The 27,904-nt window shown below is 48.0% G+C and overlaps 1 protein-coding gene across 9 annotated transcripts in view; it reads left to right on the top strand.

Moving 5' to 3' along the window:
* The window catches only part of TEP1 (telomerase associated protein 1), a 77,697-nt gene that overhangs the window by 10,924 nt on the left and 38,869 nt on the right, over nucleotides 1-27,904 (top strand). For 5 of the 9 annotated variants that reach the window (XM_053259017.1, XM_053259019.1, XM_053259018.1 and 2 more), the window contains exons 2-15: nucleotides 1,561-1,845; nucleotides 3,040-3,330; nucleotides 5,847-5,996; nucleotides 9,906-10,040; nucleotides 12,924-13,085; nucleotides 13,270-13,425; nucleotides 14,145-14,243; nucleotides 14,921-15,045; nucleotides 16,639-16,796; nucleotides 19,298-19,407; nucleotides 21,557-21,647; nucleotides 22,693-22,858; nucleotides 24,424-24,646; nucleotides 27,183-27,332. In XM_053259017.1, the coding sequence (XP_053114992.1) occupies nucleotides 1,561-1,845; nucleotides 3,040-3,330; nucleotides 5,847-5,996; nucleotides 9,906-10,040; nucleotides 12,924-13,085; nucleotides 13,270-13,425; nucleotides 14,145-14,243; nucleotides 14,921-15,045; nucleotides 16,639-16,796; nucleotides 19,298-19,407; nucleotides 21,557-21,647; nucleotides 22,693-22,858; nucleotides 24,424-24,646; nucleotides 27,183-27,332 (2,301 nt within the window). Of the gene's footprint in view, nucleotides 1-1,560; nucleotides 1,846-3,039; nucleotides 3,331-5,846; nucleotides 5,997-6,280; nucleotides 6,426-9,905; nucleotides 10,041-10,685; nucleotides 10,943-12,923; nucleotides 13,086-13,269; nucleotides 13,426-14,144; nucleotides 14,244-14,920; nucleotides 15,046-16,638; nucleotides 16,797-19,297; nucleotides 19,408-21,556; nucleotides 21,648-22,692; nucleotides 22,859-24,423; nucleotides 24,647-27,182; nucleotides 27,333-27,904 lie in introns of those variants that run through there. The other 4 variants (XM_053259020.1, XM_053259021.1, XM_053259022.1 and 1 more) reach the window with 4 other exon arrangements.

Raw genomic sequence — 27,904 nt, 5'->3', positions numbered from 1 at the left:
GAATAAATTTTGTGCAGAGTTCTGGTCCCCGGGAAATGAACTGACAGAGGTTGAAGTTCAAAACAAAGTAAGGTTTTATTTGGGGTTCAGGGGAAATCATAGGAAAGCTGATTAAAGCAATATTACTACTAAAAATGTTATAAAGATTAACCAAATAACTGCAAAGAGGCGATTTAACTTAGTGTCTGAATTAAAATGACTTCCAGGCTGGCAAGAGAAAAGAAGGCTTGAGAAAAACAGGTTTTTGGATTTAAGAAAGAGAGCAGGGATAGGCAGAGCCCAGAGGAGCACAGTGATTATCCTACAACCTCATCCTTCCTTTATTGGTGATTGGACCCTCATGACTCAGGCATAACCGAAGGATCTCTTTCCTCAGGGACGGAACTAGGCAATGAAGAACCGAAAGCAGCTCGGGGGTTAGGCAGTAAGGGTAAATCCAAAAGATGCATGAATGGCGCGATGAGCAAGACATGGCCTAATGTAATGGCAGGTGTCAAATCAATCACCCATACAGTGGCTGACTCCATGGTGTAAAGACCAAATGAAACACACTGGTTCAAGAAACCAGGGCCAGTTATAGCCTAAAATAGGCCCCGAGGCAAAATACTGGCCATCCCTTCTTCCTGAGGAGGGAAATTCCGGTGAATCTCAAAAGGATCCACTGTCTATGTTTGTTGTGCTGGAGTACAACACAATGATTTTAATGGGTAAAGAGCAACCTGTATGTAAATGGACTAAATGGACGTTTAAGGACGGTATCTCTTAGGTTAGAAGGACCTGGTGAACCAATCCATATTTTTAATGAGCACACCTCTGAGTTCCTGTTGCCCACTAAGCTCTTTTGTGATGGGAAGGGAGTTGCTTTCACAGTGCGTTATCTGACTTTCCTGCTGAGGTGATTAGTGTTAGCTTTTTTAAAGCAACTGCAGAGGAGGGGAAGTAAAGGGTCACTCTTCAGACAGGAAGACCTTGGACGTGAAGCTAACCAGTATGTGTTCTCTCTCTCTCTCTCTCTCATCTTTGTGCGGAATGAAATTTGTTCTGGGTGGCAGTATCAAGGCAGTGTGTGCACATGCATTCAGAGTGGGGCCTTCCTGATTCAACCTGAGCGGGATCTAAAATGAACTGAGCGGACATCCAGAAACGTGTGAGCGCATGCACGTGTGCATGCCTTAGAGGGAACACTGAAGCTAACTCGAAAGTTAGCACTGGCTACCTAGACATTCCCTACTATAGGCAAAGGTGCGAGGCTAATCCCCTTTAAATTAACTTGGCAGCTGTTTGAATCTGGGGGCGACTGTCCCACTGCCTGCTAAGTGACCTGTCCCCAATATGCCAACAAATGGGGAGCCCACGGTCCCGTGAGACTCCTGAGCATGTCAAGAGGGGAACCACAAGCCTGCAGTCCCAGACATAAGCAGAGAGGCTTCTGAGAGCCCTCAGAGTAGTAGTGCTGGCAACAATAGCCAGCCCCAATAAATTATGACTGTGGATTATGGGCTTTGCAGTTGAATAACAGCCGGAGGGCCAAGTTTGCTCACCCCTGTTCTATTTCCACAGGCTACGTTTTCTGCTGCTCTTTCAGCTAGGTTGATGGATCTCACCGCCTCTCACTGGGCTGAGAAGCCCTTCCTCCCAGCCAGCTCTCCAGTTGCCTTCACCCTCCAAGGGCTAGAGGAATCCCGAGCTCGTCTCCTGCATCCCATCACTCCTTCAGCTTCATGGCAAGCCTTGCTGAATCCTCCCAGCACCCAGAGCGAGCTTTGGCCTGGCCACTTGACGAAAACTTCTTCTCTGAGCATCCTGGATTGCAAACCCTCCAGCGGCGTCCCTGAGCAGGCCCAGGTAAGATGGAGACAATAGCCGTATTCACGTGCTTTTTTAAAAAAAATGTATTTTTGTACATATATCCTGCTCTTCCTCCAAGGAGCCCATGGTTATGTTCATGCTCACAACAACCCTGTGAGGTAAGTGAATGGCCCAGAGTCACTCAGTGAGGTTCACGGCTGTATGGGGAATTGAATTTAAGTCTTCCCAGTTCTAGCTCAGTGCTCTAACCACTACACCATTCTGGCTACTTGATACAGCTTTTGCAATGACTTGGATTTTAGAATGGCACAAATGTTCTTCTAGAACCACACTCTTTTTTTTTTTTAATTTAAAGGTCTGATGTACAGTTATTTGCACATTACGTTCAACACATGTACAGTGAATGCAGGTCATTCACACAAAAGTACAGATGTGTGCCCCAACAGCTGTACAGCAGCTGGACCTATCCAACCCCAGCACAACATCTCTCCAGTGGTTGTTGCTGGCAGCTCAGCCCCTTAGGGTCTATTTATTTATATAGATCTATGTAAAACTCTTTGGGAACTTCTGATGAAAAGCAGTATATAACTATTCATAGTAGTAGTATACAAGTACAACACAATAGGGTCATTCACACAACCAAAAACTGTGTTTTACCTGGGTTTGGGCACTTTGTGCGCTTCCAGTTTTCGGTTGTGTGGAAGCAAGGTAAAAGGAAAACCTGGGTAGAAGTGATTGTGTGGAAGCAAGGTAGGATGTAATCGGCAGGAGGCGTGAGCAAGCAAGGCTGGGAGTCCTCTCCCTCCCCATGGAGTGGAGGGCAGTCTGGCTTCTAAGTTCTTGGACTGGCCCATGGAGCCACAGAAAACTTGTCAAGGCCTGCTGTGGTGGCTGTCAAGGTAAATGGGGGCTCCTGGGTCGTACAATATTGTGTTGGCATTGTTGTTGTTTTTAGTTCGATTTTCTATACCGCCCTTCCAAAAATGGCTCAGGGCAGTTTACGCAGAGCAATAATAAATAAATAAGATGGATCCCTGTCCCCAAAGGGCTCACAATCTAAAAGAAACATAAGATAGACACCAGCAACAGCCACTGGAGGTACTGTGCTGGGGATGGATAGGGCCAGTTACTCTCCCCCTGCTAAATAAAGAAAATCACCACATTAAAAGGTGCTTCTTTGCCAAGTTAGCAGGCATTGATTGCTCCTTTTTATGCTCTCTTCTTTCCCAGGTGGCACCAGCAGCCAGAAGGGCAGCCCAGAGACCTCCGTTTAACTCTGACTTTTGTGAACCAAACTCATTCTGGTTGGAGAATCCCTTCCTGAAACAACCCACCCCTACTCCTCTCGCTCTCCAGGGCTTCGAGGAGGCCCGGGCTCGCCTGCTGCGCCCTTTGGATACACAACAGCGTTTCCCATCGGATGCCAAGGAAAAGCTCTGTGTCTGGACATCCATGGGGCTGCCACCAGATCACAGTGTCCAGGGTGAAGTTCCTGGATCCTGTGGTGAATTGGAGCCACCTGTAAGTAAGACGGAACGCCAGGCAGGAACTCATCAGAGCAGTGACCGATAGCAAGGGGATAGTTGTGGCAACAGGAAAATGTACGTGCAAGTCATTTCAGCTCCAGAGGCTCTGGTTGGAGGGGGATAGGATGGGTTGGAAGGGGCCAAGAAGAGGAGCTAGGACTTGCAGGTTAATGGCAGAAATGTGTTTCTGGAGTGTGGATGGAATTTTTGCACATTGGAATGGTGAGAATTTCTCCCCCCCCCAACTGGCAACCAGGACTGGGGGCTGGTGTGGGGGCCAGCTGGGATGGCCAGTACCATCTGGGGAGATGAATGTTTCAGTGTAATTTTTGACAACGTCTTCACATCTAGAGATGGGAAACAGGTGACAGCATTGCCGTGCTTTCAGCTTTCAGTGTGTTGTCATGCTGTGATTGTCCTGACCATTGGGGCTTCAGCGGTCAAATTTGCAAAGGGGTTTTAAACGTTTGTATGAGTTTTAAAAACACAAAACTTACTATAAAAATTTATCGATGTTGTCAGAAGAATGGAAGTGAGAATTGATATGAATGTCTTCCAAAGTTTACTCAACGAAGAGAGTACAATAATGTGTTCATTGTTACCCTGTGCAAAAATGGTTTACCCTAACCATTTGGGGACAGGGATAAAGAAGGGTTGATAATATGCAGCAATCTGTAAGTGCAACAGAGCTATTGCCTATTTTCCATCTCTGGGGGGTAGACGTTGCCCAAAATCGCGATGAACATTCATCCCCTGAGATGGCCAAAATTTGTGCCCCCCCTAGCTTGTGGGTTAAGTCCTGGTTTGCAGATCCTTGCCATGGTTTTAACTGGGATGCAGCATTCATAAAATATCCCTTGAGAGTGTAACCTTTGAGTCACAACATGCTCAATTTCACCTCTGGAATAGAGGCTCCCTAATCCAGCATCACCAGCTGACACCCTAACGATGCACTTGCAGAAAGCTGGCCTGCCAGTGCAAAGCAATTGCGCTAGCTACTTGCATGAGGTCTGGAGCTTGCGTTTTAGCATGTGACCATGCAGTGGCATAGAGAGGGCACAGGTGGCCCGTGTTGTCATGTGTCCTCCCACAGCGGCAGCACACGCCCCCAGTGGTAGCCTTCTCCTGGTGGTGACAATGGTGGTGGCAGCCTCTCCCCCAGTGATGGCAGTGGCATGCTCCTACTGCCCGAGCTTAAGCCAACTCTGAACCCCCAAGGCGGTTGGGAATGAAGAGTGCATGTGCACCCACATTACCAGCTGCCTCAGGTTCAGAAACCCAAGTGGCTGGGAAGCAGCAGCAGGCTGCAGGAGCAGGGTGCACCACTGGGTAAGGACAGCCTGGCATGCCGTGGGGAGGAGAAAGCTATTGGGAGCATGGCAGTGAGCAGGAGTGGCTGGTGAGCTGACAAGCGGGGGAGGGGAGGCAAGCAAGGAGGCTCCAGAGGCAGGACACGTGTTCCTAGGACATGTCCGTCCAGTTGTAGCTCCGCCCCACCGACAGTGTGCAACTGTCGTATGTCTCATTTGTTTTAATTGGACAAATCACTTAATTGCACACACACTCCCTTTTTAGTGCGGCAATGCAATCTTCTTGTGCTCGTGCAAATTCCCTGCTTACACAAGCAGGTCTTTAGTCGCGATGTCAGCTGCTGGCAAGAAGCAGCCTACTTACGGGCAAATAGTCGCCACAAATTATTACATCAGCAAATCACATGTTATGGTTGCGATTGCATAAACTGATTGTAAGATGCAGTTACATTGTATGCGCTGGCATGCCAGTCAGTCCTATACAACTAGATGGCTTGTTTATGGCTGGGCATGTATACAGTGAACATTTGGGTGTGGCCTGCACTGAAGGACAATCCTTGTATTGTCCTGGCCCTGAAATTCAGCGGATTGTCTCCTCTACCTTGGAAGGTTCTGTAGCATTCTTTGCCATCTTCCTCAGGTGGTAGAGGAAGATTTATATGAATAACAGAGTTAAGCTTATGGAATTCAGAAGGCAAAACTGGGTAATTGTTGGAGCTGGGACCCTGGTAGCATCAGCTCTCAGCTGCAATGTCTCATAGTGACCACTGGGGGGAGGGGGTTTAAGGTCATGGATAAAAGTGCCGGACTCCTCCCCTCTTTGTTCTTCCAGTGTTAGTCTCCATTTTGTCTCTCCAGAGGTGGTGGTTTGTTTTAGTCTCCAGCCATGAGCTGCAGCTGAAATTAAGCTACAGGCTTTTTCACATTCATTTATAACCTTTTCTTAAATAAATCCTTGTAGTTTTTTAGTACTAAAGAACTGTCTCAAGACCTCTTGCTGTGCTGCTTTCTCATCAAACTAGTTTTGCTCTGCTATTTGGGGACTGAACTGCCATTCTTTCCCCTACAGTAATACCTTTATGAGGACCGAGTGGGGGTGGGGGGTGGGAACCAAAGTGGCTTCCGAGTTCTCCAGAACTCATTAGACTGGATGGTTAATATGGAGCGCTCTAGGAAATTAGGAAATTTTCTTTTTTCACAGTGGGAGGGAGATGAGGACTCCTCTGGTGCAATGCCAGATTATGTCCTGACAGTGCCTGAGGATTTGATGGGGGAGCAGCCAGAAGAGAGAGAACCCCTTGGGGAAGAAATGCCAATGGAGTGTGAAGAGCAGAATGTGAGAGAGCTAAAGGTAAGTGTGAAGGAATCCCTTCTTCCCATTATGTTTTATGGTTTGTATTTCTTTAGTTTGTTCTAACAGCCAAGTCTGAGGTAAAAGTTGTCTGCTGCAGAGTTGTGGAGGGAAAGCTACAAAGTGTTTTGATTGGTTATCTCCAGGAAGAGACGGAAGGTTCTGGCTGCCTGAGGGAAGAAACTCCCTGATTGGTTAATGTACTGTATCCATATGGAACTGGATAAAAGGGAGGGTTCAATAGCCAGGAGGAGGAAGGCTGTGGGAGAAGAGTTCTGTGTGTGCGAGTGAGTGAGAGAGCGAGCTGCTGAGTGTTGTGTGAGCTGGAAGTCTGGAAGAGCAGCAGACTAGGGTTGGGCTGAAGCTGCTAGGGGAGGTAGCAGAGAGGGAGCTGGCCCTACTGGAACCTGCTAGGCCATGGGAGAGGAGGTACTAAAATCTGCATCTAATCCTCAGACTGCTTATTCAGTCACTGCTCTGGTTCATGTGACTTCAGTAGGCACTGTGCACATGCTTTCAGCCTATCTCTGCAGCTCTAAGGTCTAGAAACTTGTTGGAACAATTCAACACTGAGATTCTCAGGAAGCTGTATCTAATACATAAGCTCCCCCAGTGTAGGAGGGTATCCTTTCAAATGGGTTGTTGCACCCACTTGCTCCTGACAGGAGCACATGCAAATTCTGAGCAATCCCATGGTGCCCCAGGGACAAGACCCTCTCGGTTTCAGTCCTGTCTTGCTCCCATGCACAGCGCCTTGGAAGGGCTCCGGTCTTACCTCATACTCTTTTTCTTCAATTTACTACTTCGTTCCTAGTTGTGTCTCTCTCCTCCACCCCCCGGTTCATTCCTTTCTTGTCCCCCCACAAGAAATGTTCTTTATTGGCCCCCACTCAGTTTTCTTTGTATTCCATGCACCATGCAGTGCACAAAGCCTTCCACCTTGTTATCCAAGGACTAAGAGCTTGCCCTGGGGGAGTATACTGAAAAGGGCAGAGAGATGCTTAAGCAAGAGGGACCCCAACCAAGTAGCCTGTAAAAGACCAGGTGGCCTGCCCTCGGAGGAAAATTCAGGTTGCGAGGAGCTCAAGCAGCTCTGACAAGAGGCACCCAAGCCACGTGAGCCCCGGGAGCACACAAGACCACCTGGATTATGCAGCGATAGGGCCAATTTGTCCCCTGCAGATCCCACAACTTCACTTTAGCCAGGCCTTCCAAAACTTTGGGAAATGCCACAGCTTTGCCCCGTCCAGGGCCTACTCCTACTGTGGCCTCTGAGGGAGATCTCACCAACCCAGTCGCACCCTTCCTGCATGCCTCACCCAAGGCTTCCTCTGATGAGGTTGAGCCCTCACAGAGATCCTCTTCCAATCCAGAGGAGCATGGGTCACCAACCAACTATGCCTTGGAGCTTTCCTTGGGCGAGGGCCCAGCCACACCTCCAGCACCAGTACTAAGCAGTGGATACACTGAGAGGTTGACATGGTTTAGTAAAAACGGACAACGTGACCACCAAAGCCCACATCACATGCCAAGTGGGCATGCATTCCCAGATGCTGATGGAGGAAGCCAACAAACACTTGCTCTGTGTGGAGAAGCATTTAGTGTCCATCACAGTGGAACAGCTCAGTAGGATAGCAAACATAGAAGTGGACTGGTTGTGCTGATACAATGTAGTCCAACTGGAGTGCAAGCTAACTCCGGGAAGCCTTGATAGCTCACTAGTTTGGAAACCCAGTCCTCGACCTCTGCACGTCACCTCTGAACAACCAGACCCTAAGCTTCTTCACAAGAATCTGTACAAATGAGAACACATTTGCTTATTGACTACAGTGCTCCCTCTAACAGGGATTCCCAGATGTTGTTGACTACAGCTCCCAGAATCCCCAGCTGCAATGGCTTTTGCTTGGGGGTTATGGGAGTTGTAGTCAACATCTGGAAATCTCTGTTAGAGGGAACACTGGCTACCACCCTTTTCTGGGGGAATGTCTCCTGTTTGTCCCTCTCTGGCTGCCTTTGCTCATAGTTAGTTCCCTTTTCACTGTTAAAATGTTTTGGTTTTTTCCTTTTCAGAAACTAAATCAAAATTTGTTGGTGTTACAGCCTTTGTACTTTATTGGTGCTACTGCCTTTGTCTCTGGAGGCTTTCTTCTTTGTAGCTTTCACCAGACAGTCCCAGAACTGGATGGGTCTTTTACCCGGGGCACCATGGAACTGCTCAGAACTTGCATATGGTCTTGTCTGCTGAGAGCAAGTGGGCATGTCAACCCATTTGAGAGGATACCCTCTGTACCCTGGGGAGAAGGAACCTTTATGCGAAGTACTGCTAGTGTTACTTTCTCTTTTACCTTGGAATCATGACATATATTCTGCTTGCATCCACTCAGCAGTGCAGTGGATTCCTGGCTTCTGATCCAGGGTTCCAGGCAGGGCCCAGGGCAGGGTCTTTCCCAACCCTACCTGGAAATGCTAGGGATTGTATGTGGGCACCTTCTGCATGCAAAGTGTCTGCTCTGCTACTATGTTGTTTTCCCCAAAACCTGGACCCGGTGTCCGAGGCTGTTTCTGCATTGACTCTTGTGGAAGGCTGGAAAACATATTGCAGAATCATACCTGCCAGAATCCTGTGTTTAGATTTTCCCACCCTTACTTTACTGTCTTGAATGGATCCAGTACTCTGGACTTTTTCTGCACACGTGGAGTGCTCCTTCCCTTTAGGCACATCCTTTCTGCATCTAATGTGTAAAACCTGCGTCCGTGTCCTCATCTGCTTCTCTAACTACTGTGCCTTCTCTTGCCATCTTTCTGCTCTCCAGAAAAATAAGAAGCTGCCTTTATACTAACTTGGGCCATTGCTCCATCTTGTTTAGAACTGGGAACACAGGAAGCTGCCTTATATGAAGTCACACCATTGGTCCATCTAGCTTAATATTGTCTAGAGCAGGGTTTCTCAACGTGTGGGTCCCCAGATGTAATTGGACTTCAACTCCCATAATTCCCAACCAAAGGCCACTGGGGCTGGGGATTATGGGAGTTGAAGTCCAATAACATCTGGGGACCCACACGTTGAGAAACCCTGGTCTAGAGTGACTGGCAGCAGCTCTTCAAGGTTACATCCCTCCCAGCGTCCCTCCAAGCCCTACTTGGAGATGCCAGGGGGTGATCTGGGACCTTCTGCATGCAAGCAGATGCTCTACCACTGAGCTATGGCATTATCTCCTAAGGGGATTCTCTTGCAGCAGGCAGTTCTCAGATGTAGTCCCCCATCCAAATGTAAACCAGGATGTACCCTGCTTAGTAAAGGGGACAGTTCACACTTGCTACCACAAGAGCAACTGTTCTTCCCCACTGTACTGTCTGTACTGGCTGGAAGTAGCTGTCCAAGACATATCAGATGGGGTATTTTCCCATCCAATCGGGAGATGCCAGGGATTGATCCTTGGGCCTTATGCACGCAAAGCAGGTGCTCCAGCTCCTGCCCAGCAGTGTCTTCCTCCCTTTCCCTGGTGCAGAGACTTGTCTGGGAAATGAACCCAGGACCATTGGCACTCCAGTCAGGAATCTTGCCTTTTTAGATCAAGGTTTCTTAACCTTGGGTCTCCAGATGTTGTTGGACTATCACTCCCCTCATCCCCAGAAATACCCTTTATGGCCGAGGACGATGGGAGTTGTAGTCTAACAACATCGGGGTACCAAAGGTTAAGAAACCCTGGTCTAGACCAACTCTTCTGAGGGTGGATTGTTAAGAAGCTAGAACTTGGGACCTTAGACTTGTGGTTTCTCTTACTCTGTACCTGTGGCAGGGCTGGTGTCCATTGAACTAACAGAATTTGGAGGGCCAGAACTGCTGTGGATGTTTTTCTAAGGCTTTCTCTTTCTGTCTCTTTAAAATTTTATTTAATTATATCTCAGTTGATGTTGGTGAGCCTGGCATGTTGTTCGTTGGTGGAAGTGCCGAAGTTTGAGAGTCAGGCGGGCAACCTGCAACTGGCGCTGGAAGACGTGTGTGGAAAGCTAGCGGAGCGAGACCCCGAATTCATCCTCAAGGTGCCGAGTGGGTTACTAGGAGTCTGGGATTTGGGGTTGCATCCCAGGCCCTAGGAGGGTGGAGGCAAGGCATTATGAGCCCATTGGCCTGAAGGTCATAGTCAACTTGCAAACAGACCATGGCCATCGGGTCCAAACAGTCAGAGGTCCCCCAGTGAACATCATGGCTGAATGACGCTTTGGACATGGATCTCTCCAGCCATCACACCATATTGTGTCTCATGTCTAGGTGCTGTCTTCAGGGGCGTAGCTAGGGGGAAAGGGGCTCGTGTTAGCTCCTCTCGCTGGCGGCCCCCTCAGAGTGAGGAAGATAATGAAGAAAATAGGGAGGGGTGGAGCTGGGGTGGCCCTCAGAAACTGGGGGGGGGGCAGGTTCTTTGAACCCATCCACTCAATTATAGCTACACCCCTGGCTGTCTTCTCTGATGCTTCTTTTGTGGTGATCTTTGATTATAACTGATAAAAACTGACTGTGTTATTCTGAAGCTGTCCCTGGGTGGAAGAGGAGAATTGGTTCGCCAAAAAATCTTGATATATAGGGGACTTGTTCTCACAACTTGGGTCGGGGTATGTGATAGTTGGCAGCCGCTGTCAATCATCTTTTGAAGCCCAAGGAACCGCCCTCCAGGTGGGATTCTTGAGGGAGGGGCTTTAGAATGGAGCAGAGAGTGGCAGTTGAACTGACCAACGGCAAGCTCAGGGTGCTGGATAGGGCTGGAAAGAGCCAGAGTGAGAGAAGGCTTAGTGAAGCCAGGAGGTTTTTCACACATGGCTCTATGCCTCGAGGTATCTGAAGAGCGAATCTGCTTCACAGCAGATTTGAGGCATTTTAATTTGAGGGATTAGAAATCAGGGGTCGCACAAGTCAAATACCCTGGTGGGCCGGAACCAAACATGACTTGGTATGCAGGGGCCGAGAGAAATTTTCAGCACATTAATAATTATTAAAAACATTGATGAAAGCAATTATTAGTTACCCATAGCACGAGAACGTAAGAGGCGTCTCCTGGCGGGGGGGATGACCCCCACCAAGTCCATGGGGCAAGGTGGAATTTGGTACCTCACCACAGGCACCACAGTACTTTGGGCCACCCCTGGGGCCAGCAAAAATATCCCTGCGGGGTGGATCTGGCCCCTGGGCCTTATGTTGTGCAGGCCTGGATTAGATGGACCATTTGCATAGCCATCAGCACCTCCTTCGCATAGCCATCAGCACCTCCATCAACACCTCTGGAGAAAGCAGTACAGAAACTGCATTAACCAATCACGTCGGAAGCTCAGGACCTGCATGCAGAGAAGGGATTTGTGAGGCAGTGGTTTGGTTCACACAACCATTCTAATCCAGGAACTGGGCAGGACAGGATTAGTGCTGGAATAAAAACATAAGAACAGTCCTGTTGAATCAGGAGTGTAAAGCCCTGCTTTAGCAGAGAGGGAAAACCTTGAAGCTGCTTGAAGATAAATAAACTGGACTCTATAATAAAACAAAGTTAACTCCGTGTCCAGGGTGTTATACCTTCTCCCTACGTAGCCCTCAGCTACACAACTAAGGGGTTGTCAGGTCACATACCTAAGCCAGAAGGGCTTGGTGGCGGCAGCAAAAGCTTGATACAGGGAAGAAGAGATAAGAACATCATTCTCAGTAAAATTGGTCCTCAGTGTTATAAGGTTATTAAGCTCTCTAGTTTGGGGAACAGACCCGCTCCCCCCCCCCACAAACAGTGTCCCAGAGTAACAGGCAGGGTACGGGTTCGTCACAGGATAGGAGATGCACTCAGCCAGGGCAGGAGAGCCATACATGCTCCCAATCAGTAGTTGTGTGCACATGGAGGGGAATGTGATGGCGTGGGAGGTGGGAGCTGGGTAGGACGGCTTTTCCCCCACTGTTGGTGAAATGCTGGGGACAGAATCTGGGCACGGTGTGCCCATCCTACCCAGCTCCTGCCTCCCACACGATCACGCTCCTCTCCTCCTACCTGGATCCTTGAGTTTACACAACCGCTGACCAGGAGCACACCCGGCTCTCCCTGATATTGGGCATGAAACTTTGCTAACTCTGACGGTTTTTGATTTTATTTTTAAAGACAAAATTATGGATTTTCTCCCTTGTCTGTGTGTAACCTCTGCAGCACTGGGGCTTTTGAGGCTAGACTGGGATAGCTGACTGTCATCAAATGATGAATCCAGCGTTGTGTGTAGGGTTTGGCAGAGTTGGGTTGCTCCTCTCCTCTTCCTTGTGCATTGTGCCAGCTGTTGGGGACATCGTTGAGAGGTGGCCCAGGGGGCACAGGCCCCCAATTGCTAAGAGGCCTGACTCTCATCAGCCCCCCCCCTTCCTCATGACCTTCCAGTGGGGGCACTTGCACAGAGCATTGGAGAGAGGTCCCAGCCTCATCTAGTTCTCGCTTCTGCCACCTTCATAGGTTCTGTATTGTAATATTAGAGATAATTATAATATTAGAGCCTTTAAAAAAACAAAAACCCAGAAGACTATGGCTGCGGGCAGTTGTCACTGGTGGGTTGGCAAGTGGCTTTATAGATGCCTGATGAGAGCCTCTGGGAAAAGCCTCCCTAACCAGATCCCTCAAGATAGGTTATCTTTTGGGTGTTGCTATCCTCATATTGCTAGCAACGGTTGACATACAGTGCAGTGTCATGGACACGTAACCCTGCACAGGGGGGCTGCTGTGTCCTTTGCAGGCAGTGTCAGGGCTGCACAGAACGACCCCTTTTTTCACTTGTGCAAGCCGCGCTTCTGCAGATCTCCCCATCGTCCATAATGCTGTGCTGGATGCCGGCCGCAGTTAACATTTCCAGGACTCCTGGATTCTCCTTTCATCTCTTCTTAATCATCTGCTCTTTGGCTGGCTGTCTCCACCCTAGGTTGCCCTGTACACACGCCAGGAACTGAATATACGCAGCACAGCTAATTTTCTTCTGGCCCTGGCTTCCCGCCTCCTCCCCTGCCGCCCACATCTGCGGCGCTATTTCTGCCACACTGTGCAGCTTCCCTCAGATTGGATGGAAGTGGCCAGACTCTACCAGGTAGGAGATCACCCCCTCTCCAAATATGTGCATGTACTTGCTGCCTTCTGTCTGCTCAGGCTCTGGTTTTGCCCAGAATCCTGCAGTAGGGAGTTACAGTAGTGATCCAAGTGGGATTTTCCTCCTCTTCTGCTGCCCCCTAGTGGTCAGATGGCTCAACTTTTTTCCCCTCACTCGTATGCAGGTTCTAGGAAGGCATGGAAAAGCTTTGGTCCCAATGCCTTCCTGCCTCCGCACTGCAATGGCTGACAAATTCCGGCAGTTTGATGCTTATCAGTTGGCCAAATACAACACTCGCAAGAGCCGTGGCAAAAAACGTCATAGACCAAAGACTGAGAAGGTAGGTTTGAGATTCTTGAATTTCTATTAAAGACTTGTTTGTGTAGCTTTATATATAAGCTAAAGGCCACTTGTCTTCAAGCTCTTCTCTCCACACCTCCACCCATATACATTGGTGGAACTGCTGTGATGCCTCAGAATTTTCACATGCATTCTATTTTGACTGAGCTGCTGTGATGATGATGATGATGATTTACATTTATATCCCGCTCTTCCTCCAAGGAGCCCAGAGCGGTGATGCCTCAGAATGTTCACAAACATTCTAACTACTTGGCAGAGGGCTTTCTGCAGTAGAATATTCTCAAACAGTGAGGGTTCTGTGAAGGAAAGAGAATTGATATTTTGATTTGGAGAAAAACTTTGCATGGCATCCTCAGACAGAAGTGGGGGTATGGATGAGGGAAGTTTGGAGTGGGGAGGGGATTTTGAACCAGGTGACAATGAGGCCAAAGTGGTTGTGGTGTGAATTTCATATATTTATCTGAAATAAGTAGACTAAAATGGACCCTGTGTGAGAGATGGGAATAAGTTCTCAAAAACTCTTGATTGTGGGAACTGGGAACTTTGAGAGCTGGAAAAATATACCGAATTGTCTTGCTAATCTTTATATCTTTGGGTGTTTGGCAGTAATATTCATCTGTTATGTGTCTGTAAAGTGTGGAATGCTTATAGGAGCTCTTAGGGGGACCAAAATCTGTAACAATTTTGTGTTCTCTGTAGGCTCTGTTCTCCAAAGGATCTCGTCATGAACACTGGAAAAAGCATGCGTTGGGTCGGAATAGATTGCTTGCACCAAAACTTGAGGCTCTCCAAAAAAAAGTAAGCATCACCTCAAAACATGTAGGCAGATGTGGTCTGGGAGCCAGGGTTCCCTTCTCTGCACCAATGGACAGACTGAAGTCAGAAAAACATGAAGCGTTTCCTGAGATCTCCAGTGCTTGGAGACAGGAGCTGATAGAACTCAGGGGCCAAGTGGGTTGCGATTCCTTGGTCATCTTTGTCAATGTTTTTGACAAAATATGGTTTTAAATTTTAATTGTTGAAATGTTTCAATCTTTTTATTGGTTGTTTTATTGTCTTGTAAACTGCCCAGAGAACTTGTGTTTTGGGTAGTATAAAAATATGTACAGGTATGTACTAGCCGACCCCGCACAGAGCATCTGTGCGCTCTGTGGGCGGGTTACCTCCCCGCCCCTGCCCCAGTCTCTGCTTCCGGGCCCAGCCACCTTTTCTCTCCCCCCGCCCCCCCGCCGGGCCTTGCCTCCACGGCCAGGCTGGGCCCGCCACCTCTGGCCTCCATGGCCGGGCCGCCACCGTGGCAACCAATCCTCCTGGATGTGCCTCAGCCAATCAGGCGCATCCGCCACCCAGCCAATCAGCTGGGCTCTGGGACGCACATTCCAAGGCACACCCAGGAGAATTAATATAATAGGGGTGTGTGTATGTGTGTGTGTAAGTATGAATGAATGAATGAATGAATAAATGTTTCCTTACAGTTTCAACAGGACACTCAGCTGAAACAGAGCCAATCTCCTGCATATCTCTTCTCTTTGAAAACTTTGATCCAGCGCCTTCATATCTGTGAGCCAGCCCAGCACGTGATGAGTCTTCTGGGGCGCAGGTGAGAGTGCCTGGATATAGCTGAAAATGCACGACATGGCAGAGCCCATGAAGTTTCAGCGACTTCAGCAGGCAGTCTGTGAACTTTTTCTGTCACCATGAGGGCTAGCAACTTAATGCTTGTTTTTAAATGAAGACTGCTGTGGAAATGCTATCTAGCCCTGGGCAGCTGCTCCAGTACTCTCACATTCTTAAATCACAGCCCCCCTACACACACACACACACACACAGTACGAATAAGCGTGCTTTTGCTTTGCTGGCCTATATGGGTTATGCACTAACTTCAGTTTTGCAATTACTACTTGGTTTTCCTTATTAAAAAAGAAAAGAAAAAAGGAACTAGAATTCCAGTGACCCAAGAATACGTTTCAAATGAAAAGCAAGAGGGCATTAGGAGGCAGTATGGTATAGTGGTTAGTGTTCTAGGACTTGGGGACCCAAGTTCAAATCAGTGGCTCAGTGGTAGAGCGTTTGCTTTCCATGTAGAAAGTCCCAGGTTCAATCCCTGGCTGTATCTCCAGATAGGGTAGATAAAGACACCTGCTTGAAACTTTGGGGAGCCCCAGCCAGTCAGTGTCAACAATACTGAGCTAGATGGACCAATGGTCTGACGTGGTGTAAAGCAGCTTCCTTTGTTCTAAATCCCTACTTGAACATGAAGCTGATAGGGTGAAGCTGGGCTTGTTGTTGTCTCCCCACCTATCCTACCTCACAGGGCTGTTGTGTAAATTAAATGGGGGTGGGTGAGAACCTTGCATCTTCCTGATCTCCTTGGAAGAAGTGCCAAATATATTTATGGAAATACATATTTGAGTCTTTTTTGCAGTTAAGGCCGGGGTTCTCAAACTTTGATCCCCATCAAAGTTTGAGATTTTGTCAAACTATAACTCCCATCATCCTTGGCCACAATGGCCTGGAAATGATGGGACTTCTAACTGAACAACATCTGGGGTCCCAAGTTTTGACAATCCCTGAGTTAAGGCTAATCTGTGATTACTGGGTGGTGTATCAAACTATTATAGGTTTGTTTGTGTATTGCAGGAAACAAACACTGGTTTCCTAGCACACTTGCAGACTTTAGGTCAGGGCTGCACAACTTGGGCCCACCTACAGATGTTGGACTACAGTTCCCATAATCCCTGACTATTAGCCACGGTGGCAGAGGATGATGGGAGTTGTAGTCCAATAACAGTTGGAGGACCAAAGTTATGCAGCTGTACACTAGGTCGATCACCTGTGGACCGTGATCTACAATCTGCCTGCCACTGCCCTGTGTCCGTGGACACCTGGCTTTGTGGTCGCAAGGATGAATTGTCTCGTTTGATACGCAGGTCCGCCCTGGTTTGCAGTTGAGTGGGAGACAACCTGTGAGCACTGTAAGAGATTCCCCTCAGGGGGTGGGCTGCACTGGGAAGAGCATCTGCATTTTTCCATGGAGAAGGTTCCAAGTTCCCTCCCTGGCAGCATCTCCAAGATAGGGCTGGGAGAGACTCCTGCCTGCAACCTTGGAGAAGCCGCTGCCAGTCTGTGTAGATAATGCTGAGCTAAGGCAGCTTCCTACATTCCTATCATCTTGTTCTGCTGCTCCCTTCAGGTATCCCTCGGACCTGAATGCCTTCTCCCGAAGTCGCCTTCCAGGGCCCTGGGACTCGAGCCTCGCAGGCACCCGCATGAAACTGCCAAAACCACACACCTGGGATCGGGAGCTGAGCCAGCACGGGAACAACGCCACAGCGTGGGAAGGGCTGATTGGTACGCGGAAGTCTTTTTTTTTTTTTTTTTTTTGGCCCCACCTGCCAGTAGGTTGACACTGCAAAGTCCTGTGCCAATCCCCAAAGTGAATCTGCTGGAAATCCAGAAAACCATTCCCGGAGGTCTTTTACTTGGAATGAAGGGAGGAAGTCTATGCGCTCTGACCTTTGCCAGCAAATGTTGCAATGGTGGCAGAGCATGTTTCCTTTCTCCCCCACCACTCAACAGCATATTTGGGCACAGGAACATAGGAAGCTGCCATATACTGAATCAGACCTTTGGTCTATCTAGCTCAGCATTGTCTACACAGACTGGCAGCAGCTTCTCTAAGGTTGCAGGCAGGAGTCTTTCTCAGCCCTATCTTGGAGATCCTGTCAGGGAGGGAACTTGGAACCCTCTGATGCTCTTCCTAGAGCAGCCCCATCCCTAAGGGGGATATCTTCCAGTGCTCACATGTAGTCTCCCATTCAAATGTAAACTGGGGCAGACCCTGCTTAGCAAAGGGGACAATTCATGCTTGCTACCACAAGACCTGTGCTCTTCCCTATAAAAGGAGAATGCCGTGTGGAAAAAGTCTTTTTTTTTTTTTTTAATGGACAAGAAGCCCATTGAAGGAGAAGGGGGTTTAGGAAAGTGAGGCCCACAAAAGTATGGGAACACCAAGAAAACCCAGAGCAGGTTTCAGCTGTAGGGGTACACGCAAAGGTCCAGGGGCTGGATCCGGCCCACATGGACCTTTTAGCACCCCAGAAAGGCAGGAGGTCACTCTCGGTCAGTTTCCTTTTCTCTGAGTGGGGCTATCTTTTGGAGACTGCTTCCCAGCACCATTCTGTGCATGTATACTTGGCAATATTTCCCACAGTGCGCCCAGTAAGGCTTACTCCCAAGTAAGCATGTCTAGGGTTGCAGCCTGAAGGCAACAGCAATTAGGGAGAGGAGAGGATTGGCATTGCGGCTGAAATGCACTCCAGGGGCCCCACAGACGGAGCAGGGATCGGGCCTATTTTCCGGCCACCATCCTTGCTTAAAGTTGTAGTTTCCTTGATGGGGGCAGGGGAAGCAGCTAATGATTGCTTTCATTAATATTGGTAATTGCAGTGTAAAAATTGACCTTGGCCCACATATACCAAGTGATGGTTGGTTCAGGCCCACACCGGGGCATTTGTGTTGTGCATCCCTGAGTTAGCAGCTGACTCTTCGGACAGAATTATCTTTCTCTGGGACTCCTCACCCTTCCCTATACTAGCAAAAACCAAATATAAATCTACCCCGTCGGTCTGGTCCTCCATCTTACGGTCTGCTTCATGTCCCCTTGCTGTCATAGATAGGGCACGTGGCCATGCAGGATTGGGGCCTGTTTGGTTCTAGTGCCAAGGCTCCAGAATGTTCTTTTGCAGGGTGGGGGCTTATTTGGCTGCTTTTAGTTTTTTAGCCTACTTTCTGGTAGGCTTAAGAGATCACCCAGGATTCCATGTGTCTGTTTGTGTCCCCCCACCCCCCATCAAGTTCGCAGTGCCTGAACCAATATGAACTAAATTGGTACAGTTTTAGGGACACCTCAATGCCCCAATGTTTGAGGCATAGTTTGTGATGATGTCATCCACCCCGATTCAAGATGGTGAACACAAGAACATTTTGAGGCGCAAGTGGGCTAACTTGTGGACTGTAACAGATTTGAACCAAATTTGGTACAGCTGTAGTGAGTGACACACAGGGACACCTCAATGGTATAGTTTTCAGTGATGTCACCCACCCCGATCCAAGATGGAGGATGCATGAATATTTGAGGTGCAAGAGATCTAACTTGTGGACCTCGATCTGAACCAAATTTAGTCCAGTTGTAGAGATAATGAAAGCAAAGTAGGCAGATTAGTTCTAACTAAAACAATTTGTTAGATACTCAACGAAGACACTTTATTGGAGGAAGTCTGGGCTTGGTGTGAATGGAATACGTCCTTTGTTGTTGTTGCAGCTGAGATCTCAGTTGTGTCTCCCTTGACTGTTGTTCGTTACTACTTTTGCTGCAGTGGTGTTCATCTGTTTGTGCTTTTTGTGATGAATTGTTGATATAGGACAGCATGTGGAATGGCAAGGACTGTAACCGGACTCAGCTCCCTGCTGAGATACGATCCTCCCCATCTCTGGCAATTTTCAAAAAACACCTGAAAACCCATCTTTTTGCCCAAGCTTTCTCAGCTTCCTAAAATTTTTAGGTTTTAATCTCTGGTTTATTTTTAAATTGTTAAATTGTTTTTAGTTTTTTGTATATGTGTTTAACTTGTTTTATGTTATTGTTAGCCGCCCAGAGATGAACGTTTGGGGCGGTGTACAAACTTGATAAAATAAATAAATAAAGGTTGGATATGCCATAGCTGAGATGAAGAAAAATGTAATTATTGCTTTTGCAAATCTCTCTAAGTTGGCAGTGCTTCAGGGCAGGGTGCACAGTGTTGACCATGTTACAGAGCAGACCCTTGCAAATTCTCTTGTTCTTCTTTCAGATGCCGGGAAGCTGCCGTTCATGGCCATGCTGCGTAACCTGCGCAACATCCTGCGGGCTGGGGTGAGCGAAAGATACCACAAGTGCCTGCTGAAGCGTCTGGAGGACAAGGTAGGACCCCTGCCTCTTTTGATGCATCTGTGATAGAGCTGGCTAAGCAGCAGCCCATAGGCACATAGGAAGCTGCCTTCTACTGAGTCAAGGGCTTCTCCAAGGCTTCAGGCAAGAGCCTCTCCCAGCCCTATCCTGGAGATGCTGCCAGGGACTGAATCTGGGACCTTCTGCATCCAAAGCAGGTTCTCTACCACTGAGCTATGGTCCCATCCCCTAAGGGGAATATATATGGCATTTGAAGTCTCCCATCCTAAGGCAAACCAGGGTGGAACCTTGCATATACTCACATGTAGTCTCCCATCCAAAGGCAAACCAAGGAGGACCCTGCTTAACAAAGGGGACAATTCATGCTCTCAACCACAAGACCAGCTTTCTTCTCCTAGGTGCTCTTGAAGCATCTTGAACGTGTGGATAGCGTCTGCATTAAAGTCACTTCCCAAGTTTCCATCACACTCTTGTGTGACCAAGAAATGGAATGCAGGCCAATGAAAGCTGCATACATTTGGTTCTGAATGGCTTCTCTTGAATCCAGTAGGATATGGGTTCCTAGCCTCGGGACTCCAGATGATGTTGGACTACAGTTCCCATCATCCTGCTAACTGGGCAAAGAGGCACCTTTTACTGTGGTGATTCTCTTTATTTAGCAGAGGGAGAGTAACTGGCTCTATCCACCCCCAGCACAGTACCTCCAGTGACTGTTGCTGGTGTATGTCTGATGTTTCATTTTAGAATGTGAGCCCTTTGGGGACAGGGAGCCATCTTATTTATTTGTTGTTTCTCTGTGTAAACTGCCCTGAGCCATTTTTGGAAGGGCGGTATAGAAATCGAAATCATCATCATCATCCCAGTGGTAATTGGCGCCCTGGGTGCAGTTCCAAAAGACCTTGAAGAGCACCTCAACACCATAGGGGCCACAGAAATCACCATCAGCCAATTACAAAAAGCAGCTTTACTGGGAACAGCCTATATTCTGCGATGATATCTTTAACAATTAACAATAAAATTCAGCCATCCCAGGTCCTTGGGAAGGACTCGATGTCTGGATAAAACAAACCAGTCAATAACACCTGTCTGACTGTGTAAACAAGAAATAATAATAATAATAATCCTCAGCCGCAATGGTGCTGTAATGCTACTTCCCTATCTAGGAGCAACGGGGTTAGTTTATCTGGAATGCCAGCTTCCTTGGCCTTCATTCCCTTGAATGCCCTGCAGCAGCATCTTCGTGGCTCTCTGTGAGAGGCTGCAGGCTTCTGCTTCAGCTCTTGGGAATGTTTTATTGCCATACCAGTGAAATACCAGACCCGCTTCCTTCCACTCAGGCAGGCGGGGCTTTCCAAAACTTGGGTCTCCAGATGTTGTTGTGGGACTACAGTTCCCATCATCCCCAGCCAAGGTGACCCTCAGCCTTGTAGGAACCTCTGCTGTAGGACGCAGGCTGGAATCTGGAATATGAGAAGGAGGGGAAATGTTCTGGACAGTGGGGTCACCGGGGCAGATATTGCTCTGTGAGTTTCCCCTTATTTTCTCCACTTTAAGAGGATGGATGTCATTCCAACCACTCAACCGGAGAAAGTACAGTGCTTTGTTTTGGGGAAATGTTGCTGTGGCTGCCAATCCTGGCCCTGGCCTCCACAGACCAAGACCTGACATTGGAAGCTGACTTACTCCAAGTCAAACCATTGGTCCATCTAGCTCAGTGCTGTCTCCACTGACTGGCAGCAGGTCTCCAAGGTTTCAGGCAGGAGTCCCTCTCCCAGCCCTACCTGGAGATGCCAGGGTGTGAACCTGGGATCTTCAGATGCTCTACCACTGAGCGATGGCCCCATCCCCTAAGGGGAATATTGGACCGCACTCGCATGTAGTTTCCCATCCAAATGTAAACCAAGGTGAACCCTACTTAGCAAAGGGGACAACTCATGCTCACTATCACAAGTCCAGCTCTCCTCCACCAGACCAGCTCGCTGCCCCTCATGCAGGTAGCTCAGCATTTCTTTGTGTGTTTGCTGCTGTGCTCCACACGCCCAATGCATGCACAATCTAGCCCACTGAAGTGATGGCTGTTCTGCAAGTGGTTAATGAAACAAACCCATCTCTTTTCATTATTATTATTTTGTTCCTGTCTGCATTTCTTCATCTCCCCCAGGAATCTGTGATTCGCAGCAAGCAGCTCCCATTTCGATTTCTTTCGGCTTACAAAGTGATCGAGCAGCTGGAGAAGAATCTCAAAGAGAAAGGTGAAGCCTACATCATCCCTTGGAGGGGAATATCTTACAGGGCTCACATGTAGTCTCCTATTCAAATGCAAACCACGGTGGACCCTGCTTAGCAAATGGGACAATTCATGCTTGCTACCACAAGACCAGCTGTCCTCCTCCCGATGGTTTACATAACCGTTTCAAACTACAATAGTAAAGGATGGGGGAACACGCAATGAAATGGCAAAAGTGCAGTAAAGATAATGTAAAAGTGGGATAAAACCATCAGTTGGAGCTAGAAATATAGCTGAAAAGCCTAGGTAAATAAGAGACGGCAGCAATCACACTAGATGCTATGCTAGGCTGAATAGTAGGCCTGTGCACCAGAAAAAATATTGTATCGGATTTGACATGATACTGTCTGACATAAAAATTGTCAGAACGGGAACTAGCACCTATTTTTAATGTTATATGGTCGGATCCCGTTGGAATTTCAGTCAGAAATCCCCACTTAAATTGGACCCCCACCCACAGAGATCAATGGGAAAAATAACTCCAAAATGTCTGGGCAGAGAACTTTAAAATTTCACATGGTGGTAGTTTGGGATGTACGAACTGGTTCAGGGATTTGTGGTCAAATCGAATCCCCCGCCCTGCCTGGTTCTGTCCAGACCAGGACCAAACCCCACCCCCCACCCCGCCAGTTCACGAAATTTTTTTTACAATTAAAAAAAAAAATTTTTTTACCTCTAGTCCCTTCAGGAGGCTTCCTAAAGTCTGTGGGTGTAGGGTCCATGAAGGTTCCCACTCCCCCCGCCGGGTTTGGTAATCACTGCCGTGGCCCATTTTAGAGCTTATTTCAGCCTGTTTGGGCCTCTGTATTTTTGCCTGGCAGCCATTTTGACCACCACCACTGCGCATGTGCAAATGGCTTCTGTGAGGCCTGACATGGCTCAAGCCTTGCAGAGGCCATTTGCCCATGCGCGGCGGCCATTTTAAAATAACCCTGCACTCGCTTTGCAAAGAAGGGGTGGTGGAGTTGCTGGCTGGATTGAATGTGCGTCTTTTTTCCCCTTCCCACCAGCGGAGCCCCGCCCTAGCAACACAAATATCATCCGACAGATCCTGAAGCGATTTATATCGTCCAGTCCGGAGACTGATTGGACTCGTCGGGTGCTACGCAGCTGCATGGAAGTCCCAGTTATTTTCCAGTTGGTGAAATGTGAGAAGAAAAAACTGTTGAAGCCCAGGTAGTGATGGCGCCCCTGGGATGTGGCTTCCTTTTTAAGGCTGTGGTCAGTAAAAATACAGAAAATGCCAAAGGAGGCTCTAGGTCAAAGGCCATTTTCAGTTCCTCTAGTCCAGCATCCTGTTTCCAACAGCAGCCCATCAGATGGTGTTGGGAAACTCATACGTAGTACATGCAAAAGAGACCTATCTGCTTTCTGGACAAGAAGTTGAACATGGGCCAAACAGTGTGATGCAGCTGCTAAAATGACTAATGCAATCTTAGGCTGCGTGGACAGAATCATAAGTGTCCAGATCATGAAAAGTCATCACTCCACTCTGTTCTTCTGTATGATCCCCACTGAACCTTAAGGTGATTGAGAGAGGTCCAAATCCAGATGCTGCCAGCTCATCTGGCAGTGATTTGGGAATGTGTCTTCTCTGTAGTAGCTCCTGGGCTTTGGAATGCGCTCACTACAGACATTTGTGGCCTCACATACCAGCCTTTAAAAGAGCCCTTAAGATGCATTTTTTTAAAAGCCTGGCTTCTAGTAATTTTTGAACGTTTTCAGTTGTGTTCAATAGTGTTTGTTTTATTTTGTCTCTTATTGTATTTATGTGAATGGCCTAGAGCAGGCCTGCTCAACTTAGACCCCCCAGCTGTTCTTGGACTACAACTCCCATAATCCCCAGCCACAGTGGCCAGTAGCCAGGGATTATGGGAACTGTAGGCCAACATCTGCAGGAGGGCCGGAGTTGAGCAGCCCTGACCTAGAGCCTCTGGAATCGGGCAGTCTATACAAATAAATAAATATTCTGCGCTGGTTAGATTTCACTTCCTATGCTGTGTCCAATTCTGGGGCCCGCATTTTAGGAAGGAAGTTGAAGACGCTGGTTTTTCTTACCCTGATGAAGGGGAGACTGAAAGGGGAAATGAAAGCCGTTTTCGAACCTCTGAGGAGCTGTCACATGGAAGGAGGAGTGGGCTTGTTCTCTGTTGCTCCTGATGGCAGGATTAAGACCAATGGGTTGTTGTAAATTCAAGGAATCCAATCTAGGAACATAGGAAGCTGCCTTCTACTGAGTCAGAGCGGTGGTCCATCTAGCTCAGTATGGTCTGCACAGGCTGGCAGAGGTTCCTCCAAGGCTGTCGCTCTCAGCCCTATCTGGAGATGCCAGGGAGGGAACTTGGAACCTTCTAGGGATTGAGGCTAGACATTTAGGAATGATTTCCTGTCTATAAGAGCTGTTCCACAGATGAAGAGTCTGCAGTCCCTTTGCTGGAGGTTTTGCCCATCTCCGTTTGCCTCAGTCACTAGACCCTGAGGTATATTGCTACTGGACATGGAGGTTTCATTTAGCTACCACAGCTAATACCCATTTAATGGAGTTTTCCTTCAAATCTGTGTGTGTGTGTGTGTGTGTGTGTGTGTGTGTGTGTGTGTGTGTATATATATATATATATATATATATATATATATATATATATATATATATAAAGCCCACCGCAGGGCATCACGGCCTCTTGTGGCCGTAAACAGCATGAGCCAATTAGGCATTTGTATTTTTGTCTGTCTTCTGTTTGCAGACCCGTGCTGTACAGTCACAACCTCCTGCAGCGTTACCGCCAAGCGCTGGAGACGGCGATCCGCATCGCCATCCGGCACAATGTGCCCCCCATTCCTGGCCGCACCCTCATCCTGATCGCTTGCACACCAACCATGAATGAGCCTTATCGGCAAGCCCAGGATCTGTGCTGGCCTGATCTTGGGCAGGAAGATGGCAGCAAACGGAGCAACAGACCCCTCACGGTATGCAAAGGTTCTTCCCACACTTATTTTATTGTGCTGATATAAAAAGAACCTCACCAAATTCATCAAAATGCCAAGAAGTTCCAGTAAGAACTAATTGGCCTCTTTTCTTTCACAATAATCTTGATAGATAATTACCATCTTCACAAGATAGCCCACTTCCGCCTCGAGCATAGGAAGCTGCTGTATAGAGAGTCAGACCATTGGTCCATGTAGCCCAGTATTGTCTACAGAGGTTGGCAGTGGCTTCTCCAAGGTTGCAGGCAGGAGTCTCTCTCAGCCCTATCTTGGAGATGCTGCCAGGGAGGGAACTTGGAGCCTTCTGCATGCAGATGCTCTTCCCAGAGCAGCTGCATCCCCGCTGGGGGATAGCTTGCAGTGCTCATGCATGTACTCTCCCATTCAAATGCAAACCAGGACAGACCCTGCTTAGCAAAGGGGACGATTCATGCTTGCTACCACAAGATTAGCTCCTCTTCCATGTTTCTCTGAAAATGGGTCTCTGACAAAGTTTATGCATCCACCATTTTGAATGGGGTGAATGGCATCATCACAAATGTTGTCGTTGAGGTGTCCCTGTCACTAAAATTGTACCAAATATGTTCCAAATCAGTCCAGGCATTGTGAAGTTGATATGGGCGTGCATGCATGCACAGAGTGGGGTGATCTCATAAGCTTACTTTCCTTAAGGAAAGTAGACTAAAATGACTTATCTTTCAATAAAAAACTAAATGCTTGGGGACCTCCTGCTCCCAGCTGAATCTACCCACCTGACTGGATCAGTTGGGAAGGTTCTGCTCTGAGTGCAGATGCCTGCTGAGGCCCATTTGCTGAGTACACAAGACAGGGCCTTCTCAGTGGTTTCCCCCCGGCTGTGGAACTCACTTGCACCTGAGATCCACATGGCTCCCTTTCTCCCAGCCTTTAGGAGGAAATTAACAACTGCCCTTTTTATCCAGGTTTTTGGCCAATGAGTTGCCCCTGACCCTCTTCTTAGACTGTGGCTTTGTTTGTTTTGTTTTCAGGTTCTTTTTATTGAAACTTTACGATTTTTAATATTGTTAACCCCCCTGGGGTCTTGGATGAAGAGCAGCATAAAAATATAAATAAATAAATAAATAAATAAAACTTCCTTTCCTCTTATTAGAAATGTAATCCTCATTTACTGTGTCAAGGAGTCCAAGTCATTCATCTTTTTCGGTCTTTCATCTCTGTACAACTGCACACTTGGTATCACTGATATGTATTTGGGGGGGAGAGAGAGAGAGAGAAATGGGGAATCGGGGCTTGGTCCAGTTTTTAGGGGACCCTAGGCGAGGTGACCTCCTGGGGGCCCTTCTGACTAGGATAGGGCCCCCTCCCTATGGGGGACACAAGATTCTTTCATTCTTGGGGGGTGGTCTGCCATGGTAGCAGCACAAACCATGGTCTAGCCTAGGGGTTCCCACCCTTGGGTCCACAGACGTTGTTGAACTATGTTGTGGCTGGGGTTGATGAGAATGTTAGTCCAACATCTGGTGACGCAAGGCTAGGGAACCCTATATTGGCCCGCAGTTTCCATAAGCCGCGGTGCTGTGTTTCACAATGCATCATGTAGTATCGTGATTCCATTTTAGAAAATATTATGAGAGCGTGGTGGATAGGGCACCAGATCCTGTCCAGGAACACTGAACACAGTTTTTAAAAATTGACCCCCCAATTCTCCACTGGGGTACAATTGACCCCAATTTTGACCGAAGGTTAAACAACCAAACATCTCGTGTCCAGAGAAGCAAGTTTTTTTTTTGCATTGTGCATGGATAAAGCAATTAACCTCCTTTACACACATTTTTGCTAGTTAAGGGATGGGCACTGAGATTCTGACCACTGGGTGTTTTCCAGATTATCCTCTTAAAAGTGGTGAAATGTCTCCTCCTGGCAAATTGCAGTCAAAACGTAAAATCTGCAGGGGGAGCAGACTTGTGAAAACTAACAACCCAGGGAAACGACACCCTTTTAACGCCGGATAAACTACGTCATAGCACTAAATCGTAGTGATTGAATTCGAAACAAAGCATCCCACATATGAATGGCACCCTGCAGTTAGTGTCGGGCTGCGGTGTCACAACACAGGAAGTGTGGAAGCACATTTCACAGATGACCCCGTTTTAGGGTCTAATCTGGAAAGTGCCCTGGAAATCCTTTTTGGCCTTTCTATAGCCTCTGAAAATTTGCTCTGTATCTTCCAGGCATATCCTATTCAAACCTCTCTTTGGCCCATGGATGTCCATTGGAGGGGCAAAAGGGGGCAGCCCCCCCCCCTCACATTGATCCAGTTCCCATTGAATTCAGTGGGTCATATTCCCAGGGTACTGGATTGCTGGCTTTGCCTGCCTCCCCAAGCAAAACTGGAGTACCCCACAATTAGCCATTCAGAATTAGACCTCTGTAAATTCAGGGAAAATGGGGGTGACCAGCTGCAGGAGAGGCCCTCAAAGGAACTAGATCTTTTTCTTTTTTTTTTAATGAGAGATTTCTCCTCTTCCTCCTCCTCCAGAAACTGGACATGGCCATGTTGCTGAGCTCCATGGTGTACGCTGCCTCTGAGCAAGCGGAGGTCTTCCTCTCCAGTGAGACTTGTCCTACAGGACGACCTGTCCCCATGACGGGCTCCGTGCTGGAAGATGTGCGGAACCTGCAAGCTCAGGTGAGACCTGGGAATTGGGTGGGTGAAAAGTGGCTGGGGTGGCGGGGAGGGCAGGATTGGGCTTCTCCGTGGGAGTGTGTAACTCAGGGCTGCTACTACTACTACAAGAAATATTTATATACCGCTCTTCAACCAAAGTTCTCAAAGTGATTCACATAGAAAAATAAATAAGATGGTCCCCTGTCCCCAAAGGGCTCACAATCTAAAAAGAAACATATGGTAGATACCAGCAACAGCCACTGGAGGGATGCTGTGCTGGGGTTGGATAGAAGCTGCACAACTTTGTCCCTTCTGCTGATGTTGGACTCCAATTCCCATCTTCCCTGACTATTGGCCACAATGGTTGGGGATGATGGGAGTTGTAGTTCAAACAGCTGTGTGGCCGAAGTTGTGCAGCCTTGGTGTGATTTTCAAGGTAGGCATGACCTTCTGCCCCCTTCGTCGTCAGAAAGTGTAGTGGTTTTTCTGTAGAATTCCTGAAAGAAGACACTTGCCTCTGAGCATGCACAGATTGGATTTTCCTGACTCCCAAACAACCTCATCTCATCCTTAAACAGCTGGTGGCCAAGCGG

Source organism: Hemicordylus capensis, chromosome 6, assembly GCF_027244095.1.
Source record: "Hemicordylus capensis ecotype Gifberg chromosome 6, rHemCap1.1.pri, whole genome shotgun sequence".
Classification (NCBI taxonomy): Eukaryota; Metazoa; Chordata; class Lepidosauria; order Squamata; family Cordylidae; genus Hemicordylus; species Hemicordylus capensis.
Note: the sequence above shows the minus strand (reverse complement) of the source record. Positions and strands in the feature narration are given on the sequence as shown.